The sequence below is a fragment of the Scleropages formosus genome, chromosome 3 (assembly GCF_900964775.1).
Source record: "Scleropages formosus chromosome 3, fSclFor1.1, whole genome shotgun sequence".
Classification (NCBI taxonomy): domain Eukaryota; kingdom Metazoa; phylum Chordata; class Actinopteri; order Osteoglossiformes; family Osteoglossidae; genus Scleropages; species Scleropages formosus.
In genome coordinates, this window is record NC_041808.1 from 7,011,732 (window position 1) to 7,025,382 (window position 13,651).

At 37.4% G+C, this 13,651-nt stretch overlaps 1 protein-coding gene across 2 annotated transcripts; it reads left to right on the top strand.

The window, feature by feature from the left end:
* Positions 1 to 6,860: 6,860 nt before the first annotated feature.
* On the top strand, positions 6,861 to 13,045 carry LOC108923788 (B2 bradykinin receptor-like). 2 transcript variants are annotated; one of them, XM_018734744.1, is made up of 3 exons: positions 6,861 to 6,902; positions 8,918 to 9,017; positions 11,849 to 13,045. In XM_018734744.1, exons 1-3 carry the CDS (start codon positions 6,896 to 6,898, stop codon positions 12,918 to 12,920), a joined length of 1,179 nt encoding a protein of 392 aa, XP_018590260.1. In that variant the 5' UTR covers positions 6,861 to 6,895; the 3' UTR covers positions 12,921 to 13,045. The 2 variants fall into 2 exon arrangements, with proteins under 2 accessions (XP_018590260.1, XP_018590261.1); XM_018734745.1 differs by lacking the exon at positions 6,861 to 6,902 and adding an exon at positions 9,152 to 9,185 and having other exon boundaries at positions 8,956 to 9,017.
* Positions 13,046 to 13,651: the final 606 nt, after the last annotated feature.

Genomic DNA, 13,651 nt, shown 5'->3' on the forward strand with positions numbered 1-13,651 from the left:
TGAAAAGCACTTTAACTTCGTACTCTGAAAGACTGCTCGTCAAAAAGTTCGAGAAAAAGTTCTCCCAAATACGTCATCAAACCGTGCGCCGGTATCCAAATACATACAGAGAGCAGAGAAACAGAATAACAACCGTAAGTAACCAAATATTAATAACTTTACATGGCATGTCGACACATAGCGGAGCTACTAGCCAACGCAACCGCTAAAATTAAACAACGAAATCAATGTCGGAATACTTTAACAACGACTCGAGGAACTCAAATTAACAGTACTGCTAAAATAAGAAATAAAAATATCACTTTTACATAACAACTACGTAATACTTTGTTTGTTAGATATCCAACAACAGGAAGCTGTCTGTCTCACACGAAGTTGGGGTTGTCGAAGCATTGTATTGATAACAAAATCATTGCTGTATTTTTTTTTTTTGGCGAAGACGTCCAGCGAATAGTGTCCTCTAAGAGGGTGAATTTAAATTGTATTTACGATCATTCTTAAGCGATGTCGAAAGTCGGCGTAAGGAGCTTTAAAAAGCACGACGTAATTCCTCTTATGCTAACAAGGTGCAACAGGTCGTGTTCGTCACCTCAGGCTCTGCGCATTTGCTGCATGGGCCGTGTCCAGCGACTCCCGTGCCACAACGTGCGAAAATGTCGTTCCGTGCGGCTTTGCTGCACAGCCTTATCTCGTACTCACCTGCTCACCGTGAAGGGTCAAGGTGCAAACCTTGTAATGTAGATTTTTTTCGTCTGTTCCAGTTTTTAGGTGGCAACTGAGCTGCAGGCAGACGTGTAGTTACATTATACATCTATGGCCCAATAACTGATGAACATAAATAATCTTATTGTTAGTAACCAAATGATACTTGTTGGTGATGTTCACTAAACAGGTCTGAGTACAAACTGCTCTAGGCAGATTACCAACATGTGCGCAACAGCTTTATGATAATTGTGTAACAAAACAACAACTTCCAACTTACTGTCATCTACCTCAGATATAGATATGCTTGTATAGCTAAGCAGTGAGGCCAGTATCTGTTGCTGGGACCATACATCAATAAGGCTGACCATCTAAGCATAGAGTTAATTAGAAATTTAATATTATGCACAGAATATTAAGTATATCACTTGTAACATCATTTTTTGAGTAACCTAACAGAAGATATTCCTTCTCGATTAATCTCAGAAAATTTGAAACGCATCATTACGTAGCTAACTGCAGGTTAAACATTGTAATACTCAGGTACACAGATTTAGGAAATGTGATCCTTTCTCAGATCTTGCATTAAAACAGATCGTAGTACTTCTAAATCGCTCTCTTGTTACCATTCTTTGTTCACCCACATAAATTAGTGCTCGCTCACATCCGGCTGTGAGCTGGCACTATGGACACTAGCACATTCCTTTGGGCCTGCGACCGCACGCGCCAACTGTCTGCTGGGTGTGCAGTTGTGTTCAAATTTATTGGCACCCAAGTGATTTTTACTGTATCTCTTAAAGAGAAACAGAAAAAATGTACTCTTTGCTTTATTAGTGTAATCGTCCAAGTAAAACTAAAACAGATAAATGAAAAAACACCTCAAAGCTTGGGATGGCTGGTTGCGCAGTAGTTAGAGTTGTTACCTTTAAACATGAAGGTCACAGGTTTGATTCCCACCTCTGGCTGTAATTCCCTTGAGAAGGGTACTTACTCCAAGTTGCTTCAGTAAAATTACCCACCTGTATAAATGGGTGAGTTGCTTTGGCAAAAAGCATCAGCTTAATGTTTTTCTGTTGGAAAAAAAAAGAGCTTGGACAAAATTTTTGGTACCCCGGAAACATTATTTAGCCGCCCAGACTTTTCAAATTAAAATGTCCTCAAAATGCTTCTTTTAAGTATGAGTTAGCTTTCTACATCATTCCTTGGTGTTTAGAATTAATGTTTTGGGTCATTATCCTGCTAGAGGGCCCAACACCTTCAGCTGAGACCCAGTTTCAAAACAGTGGATTAGACATTTTGCTTAAAAATTTCTTGGCAGTCCTAATATTTCATGATTCCATGGAAACATCTGAAGCCCCCAGTACCAGAGGTAGCCAAGCAACCCCACAGCATAAAGAACCTCCAACATGTTTGACTTTTGGGAGGGTGTTTTTGTCGTCTGTAAACATAGGGCTGACTCGCTGAAAAAGAGACGAAAAAGAGCCAGACTGACCTTGTATGACCAAGCCTATTTGAAAAAATGTTGCATGGACAGATGACAGAAAATTATGAATCTTGCATTTATTCATTTAGCTGACATTTTTCTCCAAAGAAACTTACGCTCACTAGAGCAATTTAGAGTAGTACTTTGCTAAAGTATAGCAGGTGGTGGGATTCAGACCTGCAACCTTTGGGTTTAAAGCAGCTCTAATTACTACACCACCAACTGTCCCTGGTCAAAAAAAAGAAAAAAACAAATGAGCCCTGTGTTTACAGACCATTAAATGAGACCTTCAAAGAACAGTACACCATCCCTACAGTAAAACAACAGCCACAACAATAACAATAATCATAATAACAACAACTGCTCTTTTAGTTGTCGGAACCGCTTGTCCCTCACAGGGTAACGGGGAACCGGAGCCTACCCGGCAACACAGGGCGTAGGGCCAAGGGGGGAGGGGACACACCCAGGACGGGACGCCAGTCCGTCGCAAGGTACCCCAAGCGGGACTTGAACCCCAGACCCACTGGACAGCAGGACTGCAGTCCAACCCACTGATTTACGTAAATCAATGGCTGTTACTTGCTGAAACTCTCAAAATGATAAGATGCTGTTCTCCCATGTCTTTTGTGAAGATTGTCCAAATTACATTTATGGATATGAAAAAACTGCTTTGTGAGCGAAAATGCCACTTTTAAGTCAGGGTTGTGGTGGCGGTGGTTCCTATCCAGGAACCGCTGTGTACATGGTTTGGGTGGGTGGGGGTGGGGGTGGGGGTGGGTCACTCTGGATGAGATTCCAGTCCATTGGTTAACCATTATTTAGCTGATGCATTTGTCCAAGGCAAGTTGTTGGGTTAAAAATGTTAGATTTGTATGCTGTTATCCATTTATTATCCATTATTATTTACCCATAAAAAATAAATATTATTCACAAAAAATGACTACCCACAGCATTATAAAACCATCATGATATTTAAAAGTGGAACCTGACAATGTTGCTTAATGGCATTTTTTGGTTTTACCCAAAGAAAAACCCATCTGGATATAAGATAAATGTTAAAAGATGATACAGATATAGAACATAGTATTTTGATAAAATCACAGCTCAGGGCTGCAATCTTAGTGCTCATTACTTCAAGCTGTGTGTTTTCTCAGTTTTTTAAAGGCAGCCCTTTTATAAATAACCCCGCAGTATGCAGTTATTCCAGAGCCGGGGCCACAGAGTATATATTTGATTGTGTAGTAATTTGAGCCCAGTATTTTGTGGTTACAGTAAATATCCTGTTGCGTATCCATCTGTTTCTGCTGGTGAGTTTTTGACCCTGTTCTAATATTTTTTCCTTGTTCTGTCCAATTCGCTTTGTATTCAATTTAATGTGATTTAGTTGTTAAACTGCCTTTGTAATAAAGTTTCTTCGATTTTCAGCAGTTTTTCAGAGGTTTTATTTCTTTATTTTGTTTACTACCTGTAATAAAACACATTTAAATATTCAGTATGTAATTTGCCATTTGACTGAAGTTTCATTACACATGTTTTACTTTATACAAAATAAATATGAAGATGTATTTATTTAGTCTAATACAGTACACACACACACACACACATTTTCAGAACCGCTTGTCCCATACGGGGTCACGGGGAACCGGAGCCTACCCGGCAACACAGGGCGTAAGGCCTGAGGGGGAAGGGGACACACCCAGGACGGGACGCCAGTCCGTCGCAAGGTACCCCAAGCGGGACTCGAACCCCAGACCCACCGGACAGCAGGACTGCGGTCCAACCCACTGCGCCACCGCACCCCTCTAATACAGTACTTTTTTAATAAATTGTATCAATAAGAACATAATATCTCCTTTCAGTTACAGTTATTTTTCTTCCTTCATCATTTAGTACATGGTATTGTACATAGTGTGGTCCGTCACAAATCCATCCTTGTGTTCATTCTCCTGACTTCATAAGTGCAAAGATATGATTTTAAAAAAAAAAAAAAAAAAAAAATCAGTGTCTGGTTGTCAGGCATCACTTTAACATTCATGGGCCTGCACTAGTTGCATTTTTAAATATGGTTAAATCAAAGTAGACATTTTAATGCTGAAATTTCTGTTAAACAATAAATTACGGATTATGTCACTTGTCTGATTTCTGCAGTTTTTCACATTGAAAACAGTGCTAGGTTAATAAAAATAATTTGTTTTCAGACAGTTACACACCCGCAACCTAAATTAAATGTTTTTGTTACATCTTGGTTTCTATGTGGGAGTTTTATATCCTTGTTTCCAGTGCCAAGTTACAACGTCATTTCTTCTGAGCAAAAGACATTTTTTCCATCATAATGGAAGAACCATCCACATTTGCCATAAGTGTTTTCTAGAGGGCAAAAGCAAAGCCTTGCAGTTTAACTTGTGGTTAGTGTTCAGACTGCAAAACAGTTCAGTGAAAAACACTGGAAAAAGAGATGAAGTGGGTTCAACAAGAAAAATCTCTGAAGTTAAAATAAAATTTAAAAAAAAAAAAGATTTTTTAAAACTTTGGCATGTAAATCCATCATTACTTTGTCTAACAATAATTAAATTTATTTATTTATATAACACAGATACATTTCAAAAAATAGATTTAAGAAATAATAAGACATGAGAAAATAAATGCAATGCATAGATAAATAAAATGTATTTAATAAATGAATACAGTATATTTATGCAGCCCCTTCTACCAAGGCCCTTCATTGCATGGCTTTGTTTTGATATTATCTTTCTGTTCCTATGTTCCTATAACATGACATGAAAACTTGTATTAAAAATGACAAATTCTTGTTGCACCTTGTTATAATTTTTTTTACGATATTGTATTTCGTACCAGGTCAAGAGTTCTGATAGCTGTCACGACCTGTCATGTTATATATTATGACATGTTCATGATGTCATTATGAATGTAAAAATTAATCACTGGACCACAACATTTTAACAGTCATGCACATTTATTCATTTAGCTGACACTTTTCTCTAAAGCAACTTACAGCATTAAGGTACTTACAGTTATTTACCCATTTATACACTGGGGTAATATCACAGTAAGTACTTTGCTCACCAGTACTACTGCTGGAGGTGCAACTTGAACCCGTGACTTTGGGGGTCCAAAGGCATTTGCATTAAGCATTACTACTAACTGCCTCTTAGCTCATGTCTCTTTAACACACCTTTTATTCCTGTACTGGCTCAATCAAATTTGAAACATATTAATTATTACTCATAGATTTCCCTGTTCCTTCTAGAGGATGATAACAGAGCTCCTCACTGCTCCCCAGGAATGGTTACTGGCATGGAGCCCTAGGCCAAGTAGTGGAGAAAGGGGTACTTCTCCACCTTGGAATCCCCTCTTCCATTAACCATTAACCGAGAGAACATCGCTGTCTCAAGGCCAATTTCAATGGCAGTACATGGAAATATTGATTGAGCACTCTCGCCCATCTGTATCGATCCACTCACATCCCTAAACGTAATGAGCTCTCAGTTTGTTTGCTTGCCTTACTCATTATATAGGTGTAACAAATCATCACAAAAAATTGCACTGGTCCCTGAACCACATGTCAAGATCAACAGAAGCTCCCTCACTCAATGGTAGGCCTTAGACCAAGCGTCACTAAGTAACTGCAGCCATGAAGTCCTAGCGCTCCTCCCAAAACCTCGAAGCCCTTTCACATTCCTTAGTCCATTTTGAAACAACCACCCCATGACCACTTTTCACTCTGGTAAGGAAAATTTAATTATGGTACAATTTTCTCTCTGCATCTTTTATATCTTATCCCTTAACCTTTTTTCTTAGTGGGAGGTTGTGCTCCTCAGATTCAGAAACAGGTTATACCTGACGTCAGGTGTAACTTCAAGATACTTAATTGTTGTCTAAACAGATTCCTGCTCTGAGTTATACCTTGGAAAATATGATGCACGCATTTTGCAATGGAAGGAAAGACTGCAGTCAGACTCAAGGTTTCCATGACAACCGCAAATATTATTTGAAATGTACAAATATTCAAGATGCAAAAAGCATACAGGAATAATGTTGAACTTTGACGTCATGACGGTTTTAATGAAAGTAAGTGTTTTATTTTGCTTTCGTTATGAGCGTCCTCACATGAATGATTTACAGTGGATCATCTTTTAATGTCGCGGAAAATACTCTTAGCCCTTTCAAAATCACATAGTATGAACCTTTTAACTCGTTCAGTTTGCAGTAAAGTGGACAAATAAAAAACGTTTTAATTCGCAGCTGACAGATGGTCATTTGCTTTTGCTTTGGATAAATATTTTTCACCATCTGAGCCAAGGCTCTCAAGGCAGAGTACACACAAAACTCACGGAAAGTCTTTGTAAAGAGCTCTCTTTCCTTAATCTAATTCACCAAATGAGCTTTATCTTCATATAAAAAAAAATTAAAGAAATCATTTATTGTTTCCCTCTATATCAGACTGTTAACCGGAACAGATATTTACACCAAATGGATTATTGTGTTTAGTTTAAGGCCTAAAAGGATCTCTTATTGGAAACTGTAGAAGTCCAGATGTGCCGAGGGTTAATTTTCTCCAGACTTTGTCACCACAGTTCTTTGGCAGTTGAATTTGTTTTCCTACAGAACACTCAAACACTCACCCCCACATCACCCCATTGGACATGAAGAAAACCAGCTGTTGCTACCAGAAGCACGCTGGCATCTCATATGCGAAGTAAGTGTTAAAATATATTATAGCTCAATTTATAAATAAGCAGTCCATTAAAACTTTACTTGGCAGAGTATAGCTATGCGAAAAATGTTTTTAATAGATCCTGAGGTTTTGGGCTTTTAATTTTGCTGTAGGACATTTTAGTGTAAATAAAACAGTTATAACTGTGCTGATTATTTCCCATTTTGTAAACATATGTATTTATCATTTAATTTTCATTAGCATTTTTTTTAAACCCAAGGTCAAATCCAGTTGCCATGTAAAACAAAGAAGGAAAATATTTCATAGATTAAACCATGCAGCTCCGCCTGTATCTGAAGACATAGCCAGATTATTGTTTAGGGAAAATTATATGTGGTTCACAAATAAAACACAAACTGCACTAAAGCAATACATTAATGCTGTCATTGTTACAACATATAACATCAGTAAAAATTCAGTGCTGTAACTTGATTTCTTTGAGAAGTAAGGAAATGTGGTCTGTCCTTTGTGGTTTGGAGGCAAACTTGTCTTTTAAAAATGTTTAAATTTTGAAATAATTTTGTATATGATAGTACTGACAAGTGACTGGATAACACAGTGGTTTGAGGTGATGTCTTACAAAATTATTCCCAGGTTCAATTCACACCTGCTATTGTAGTACATCTGAGCAACGTACTCACCCTAAATTTTTCCAGTTAAATTCTCAGGTGTATATTTACATTTACTATTTTTCATTTAGCAGATGCTTTTCTCCGAAGTGACGTACATATTAGAGAAAATACAATCTGTGCGTTACATTAGGAGAAAAGATATATACAGTATGTCTTCTATTTAATATTAATATCATATCATTTATTATCTATATTATTTTCATATTATTATTAATATTACTATATTAATATTTTATAATTTATATATACAAAGGGGGGTGCGGTGGTGCAGTAGTTGGACCGAGTCCTGCTCTCTGGTGGGTCTGGGGTTTGAGTCCCGCTTGGGGTGCCTTGCAACGGACTGGCGTCCCATCCTGGGTGTTTCCCCACCTCCTCCAACCCTTCGCCCTTTGTGGCTGGGTTAGGCTCCGGCTCCCCGTGACCCTGTATGGGACAAGCGGTTTCAGATATGTATGTGTGTATATATGTACAGTACTGTGCAAAATTTCTAGGCACTTGGGGGAAAAAAGCTGTAAAGTGAGAATGCTTCCAAAAATAATGCTCTTAATTAATAAACTTCCTACAAAGTTTAGTAACCATCCATCGTCAAGAACTGCTTGTCCTGGTGGGTCTGGGGTTCAAGTCCTGTTTGGGGTGCCTTGTGATGGACTGGCATCCTGTCCTGGGTGTGTCCCCTCCCCCTCCAGCCTTGCGCCCTGTGTTGCTGGGTTAAGCTCCGGTTCGCCGCGACCCCGCTTGGGATAAGTGCTTTCAGACTGTGTTTGTGTGTATGTGTGTGTGTGTGTGTGTGTGTGTGTGTGTGTGTGTGTATACTTTCTTTTTTTAACAACATACAAAACCCTTACTGTAATATTGTAACTTTTTGCAAAAGGAATGTTTGGAAATCTAAAATATGCTCTTCCCCACTGACACTAATGCAGAAGACATTAATTAACTGTGTAAAACAAATATTTTTGTAAATCATCTACGTCCCTAAGACTTTTGCACAGTACTGTACATACACACACACACACACACACACACACACACACACACACACACACACACACACACATTTTCTGAACTGCTTGTCCCAGACGGGGTCGCGGGGAACCGGAGCCTTTGGAGAAAAGTGTCAGCTCAATGTGATGCTGACAGGCATTAGTTTACATCTTTCCATATAAACAGCTCAGATGTTCATCCAAGTGTCTGATTAAAAGTTATGCGAATCATCAGCTGGGGGCAGAGTTGCCGTTACAGTTTTTGTCTTTTAATGGGAAAACCTTGGGCTGCATTTGACATATACTAAAAATACTGAGAAGAAAAAGGAGAGGGAGGAACAGGGACATGACGTCATGTTAATGGTTGGTTTTTTCCTCCATAAAGGGTGTCTGCGTGTGTTATACATGCAGCATTCGATGCCTGCTCACTTGGGAGTTCACACAGCACGAGTTGAATTACGCATTGTGAAAACTCATCAAGGAAGGTATGAAGACTTATTTATATGATAAAAAAATATTCCAGTTTAATAAAATCCTTCAAGAGCATAGAGGTTCCCTTTTTTATCGTCTTCAAAATGTCAAAGGTTCTTTTTAACAAAATTTAGTGTTTTTTTTCAAGGTTGCTTGAAGTGCTGCTTTGAAAGTCCAAGCAGGTAAAATACAAGAGGGAAGCTTCTTATGTTGCTTGTTATGAATTTTGCTGAATCATTTAGAAAAATGAAGGGCTCAGATTTAAAAATAATAATAATAATAATAATAAAGGTAAAATATACAATAAATACATTTTTACTGAAAATTTGGTATTGCATATCATTAGGCATGTCATGTACGTTGTGGTTTGTGTATTGTTTCAACCCTGATGCAATACTCAGAAAGATAAATATGCAATCCTTTATAATGGCTAAAGTCATACAGCTGTCATAGGTGATTCAAAAGTGTATTCCTCTACAAAGCATATGGCATATGGTTGTTTCTTTTGAGAAACATTGTTGTTCTTTAAACAAGTCATTTGTTTCGGGCAATCATATGTTTAATATTCAGAACTTAAGGTTTGTTTTGGTACATATGATAGCACCAACAAGAACCACAAATGATCAAATTGTTGCAGATGCCATGATCTCATGGTTAAAGGTATTATTTTTAGAAGCAGGAGGGACAGACGTTGCCTCTCCGGAATTAAATCTAATCAGTGAAGTCAGCAGTCATCTGTAGAAAACAGTAAATCTGCAAACTGGCTCCAGTCCTCAAGCATTTAGGTTATCAAAACTGGGCCACATCCAGATATAACTGCCTTCAAAGTCTGAACAATACTGAGAAGGGCAAAGACATACTTAAGACTGCAGTTCTTTTCATTCTTAGTCAATTCATTTATTTATTTATTTTCAAAGTCAATGTCTATAAAAGCTTAAAAATATACGTATCCTTTGACTTGCTTGCGAGTTGTATTCCGTAAAATTGTTGGATATGGTCATAAGAGGTAAATACACTTTTAAATATTGTAAATTTCAGTTAAAAGTAAAAGTAATTTAAAAGTTTTGAAAATAAAAATATATATTGTCTCAGTGCTGTTCAGTACTAATTACTGATTTATCCTATAAACATGTGTAACATTTGCTGTGTTGCCAATAAGGAACTAAGAAATTACATCATAATTTAGCCCAGTACATTAAATTGTCTGTTAAGGTTTATGAACTATAACAAAATGTATGTGATAGTGTTGTTGTTAAAGTGGATGCCTTGGTATCTCAAGGTTGCTGGTTTGAATGGCACCTACTGCTGTAATAACCTAGAGCAAGATAGTTACCTTAAACTGTTCTAGTAAAAATTACCCACTTGTGGAAATGGATAAACAGTTGTAGATGGCTTTAAAGTTGTTTTGGGGAAAAACAGCAGCCAAATATAAACAGCAGAAAAGAAAATATGAGCCATAACCAATAGGGCAAAACGTCTGCATCATGTTTGTTTATATTGTTGATTACAGTTCTACCCTGGTAGTCCAATGCATAAAATTTGAGGAATTCTTTGTTCGTTTTTCTGAAACACAAAATATTTCAACATAAAATACAAGTAACAAATAAGAGGAAAAGACCAAACATAAAATATGTTATTTTTTAGAGGCTCATCATCAAGAAGGACAGGCTAATTAATTAATTTATACAGGCGTCTTTTCATTTACAAAATTTATCTTTTCCTGAAAATGGTATGGATATCAAAATTTTGGGTACTGAAAGCTTATTTCCCATCATTTTAAATAGTAAAAAGAATGATGCATTCCGAGCCCATCCTAACACACCAAACAAATTTTCCAAAATATCACTAGAATACTGTAAAACATCTGTAGAACTGTCGACCCATGATTTCAGCATAATATAAAACACATTTGCACTGACATTCATTCATTTAGCAAGTGCTGTTCTTTGAAGGAGGGAGCACAGTAGCACAGCAGGTTTAGCTGGGGTCTGCCATGTGGTGGGTCTGGGGTTCAAGTCCTGCTTGTGGTGCCTTGTGGCAACTTCCAGGGAAGTTTTTTGTTGCTGTGGAAAAATCCAAGGCCAGTTACTGCTACAGAGTAATTCCAACTCTTCTTTTTATTGAATCATTTTCCCATAAGATGAGTAATAAACTGGGTGGGGATCCACCAAGAACAATGCATTTATTGTGAACAACTTTGTAAAACTGCTCAGTGCTGTCAAATGCATCTGAAAATCTGTCAGCTAAATTTTTCCTGTTAATTACTCTGCTGTCTCTGTTAACATACAATCCCAAACACAGCCAATATGCCTGACAGGCTCTTACATTCCTTATACACCAACAGACAGAGAGATCAGGATACAGATACTCCAACTACAGACCAATACTGAATTTCTGCTTCACTCACAAAATTTTTTTTTTGGACATGCTTTGAATACATTTTTCTTATCCTAATTTTTTGTATATTGAAAAAAAAAAATGAAATTCAAATTGAAAATTGGAAATTGGAAATCAAAAGCTAAATGCTGTAATACGAAATTTTCTGAAAAAGAGAGTATGTAAATTGAAGGATGCCTGTATTCTTTTACTACTACACTGTAATTTTCTATTCTTTGGAGATATTCAGACAGAGACAAAATTTGCAAGACAGGGCAGAATAGCCATGAACTACAGGGAAAACTGAGTATTAATATATTGCTTTTTAACACTGACAACTTCACTTTGCTGTATGTTCCTTAACTACAAATTTTAAGGTTATGTTTTTTTTTTATACTGACACCTGATATTTTCATGTTTGCTTTTTTGTTCTCAGAATATTATTTTAAATTTAAATATTTCTTGACAGCTTCCAAATGATCTTCAACAGCACAGAGATCATGGCCTCAGACTTCATGCCAACTACATCCACACCTCCTGTGAGGACTTACTCAAACACCAGCAACTGCTCTTCATCTGAAGGCTGGGAGTGGTTGTATACCATGCAGCCGGTGTACATGATGATCATTTGTATACTTGGAATTTCTGGGAATGTTTTTGTTTTGGCTGTCTTCATTCTGCACAAAAAGTCATGTACTGTAGCTGAACTCTACCTAAGTAACCTAGCTGCTGCTGACTTGGTCCTGCTTGCTTGTCTTCCTTTCTGGGCTATAAACATAGCTCATGGCTTTAATTGGCAGTTTGGTACAGTAATGTGCCGCCTTGTCAACGCGGGCATTATTATTAATGTGTACTGCAGTATCTACTTCTTGGTTTTGGTGAGTGCTGATCGATATATTGCACTGGTACACACGATGTCAATTGGCAGGATGCGGCGCACCCTCTACGCCAAGCTCAGTTGCTTGGCCATTTGGGGATTTGGTATCATCATGAGCATCCCAGTTCTGAAATTTAGGACGGTGGAGTATTATTTGGATTATGATGTGAACGCATGCTATTTAAAATATCCAAGCTTTGATGTAGAACTCACTTGTGATATCTTGCTCATTATAATTGGGTTCGTTATACCAATGTCAATTATCTCCTACTGCACGTGCAAGATCATCCAGGCCTTAAGAAACCAAACGCTGGAGAAGTTAAATACAGTGAACACAGAAAAGAAGGCCACTTTCCTGGTGTTATCGGTTCTGTTTGCATTTGTGTTATGTTGGACACCATTTCACTTGGTAACGTTCCTTCACATCCTTCTTCGCGTCAACGTATTACGAGGATGTGACGTAGAGAACACCTTGGAAATAAGCAATCAGGTGTTCACCTATCTTGCTTTAAGCAATAGTGTTTTGAATCCTATTCTCTATGTAATAGTTGGAAAGAATTTCAGAAATAAAGTTAAAGAACTGTTTGAGAAAGTATCTCAAAAAAGGAAGACTACTACATCTACCCGGTCCCATCTTTCCTCAACACTGAAGACATTTGTGTAAGACTAAAAAAAAGTGTTTCAATCATTTTTGAACCTTGGTCTGAATGGAAAAAAATAATAATGTCATAATGGCAAACAACAGTACAAGAATGTGAGCCTAAATTACCTTTCAGTTCATTACCTTCATTTTACACACCTTTTTGTTTAACACTTCTGTTAGAAGAGGTTTTGACATAACTATGCAGATTTTTTCCCATTTAGTATGAATAATGAATATAATTTGAATAACTGGTACATTTGTGTATGTCAATGCATTATTTATTTATGTATGATTTTATTTATCAACGGTACTCATTGTTACATAATTACCAGATATACTGCAGGCTTTCAGTTTTTGTTGTCAGTAATGCATGTACTATGACCACACTGTTCTGCTCCTGGACACACTCCTTGCCGTGGGTTCACCAGATACACATGGATGGACAGACCACAGAACAACAAGATCAGGATTGCACAGAATGACATATTCAGTCCCCGTGGAAACATCGCCACCTTGTTTATTGCACCTTGTGGAAAGACTGGCATGAAACACTGCCAAGAGGCATATGTACCCTGCATTTACCACAGATTGACTGTGAACACTTGTTTCATTTCAGTCTTCTGTCATTTCATTTGTATAGTTACCTCTGTGTACCTAAACTTAAACGGTTCCACTCATTAGCCTCATTACTTGCCATTATTTTTCAGTTTTCCTCCTGATTTATTTTCCATCGTTTGCAAATTTTGTTTTCC

Excerpts from the sequence above, each read along its gene's own strand:
- LOC108923788 (XM_018734744.1), top strand. Across the intron at positions 9,018-11,848 it reads GTGAAAACTCATCAAGGAAG|CTTCCAAATGATCTTCAACA; the intron begins GTATGAAGACTT and ends ATTTCTTGACAG.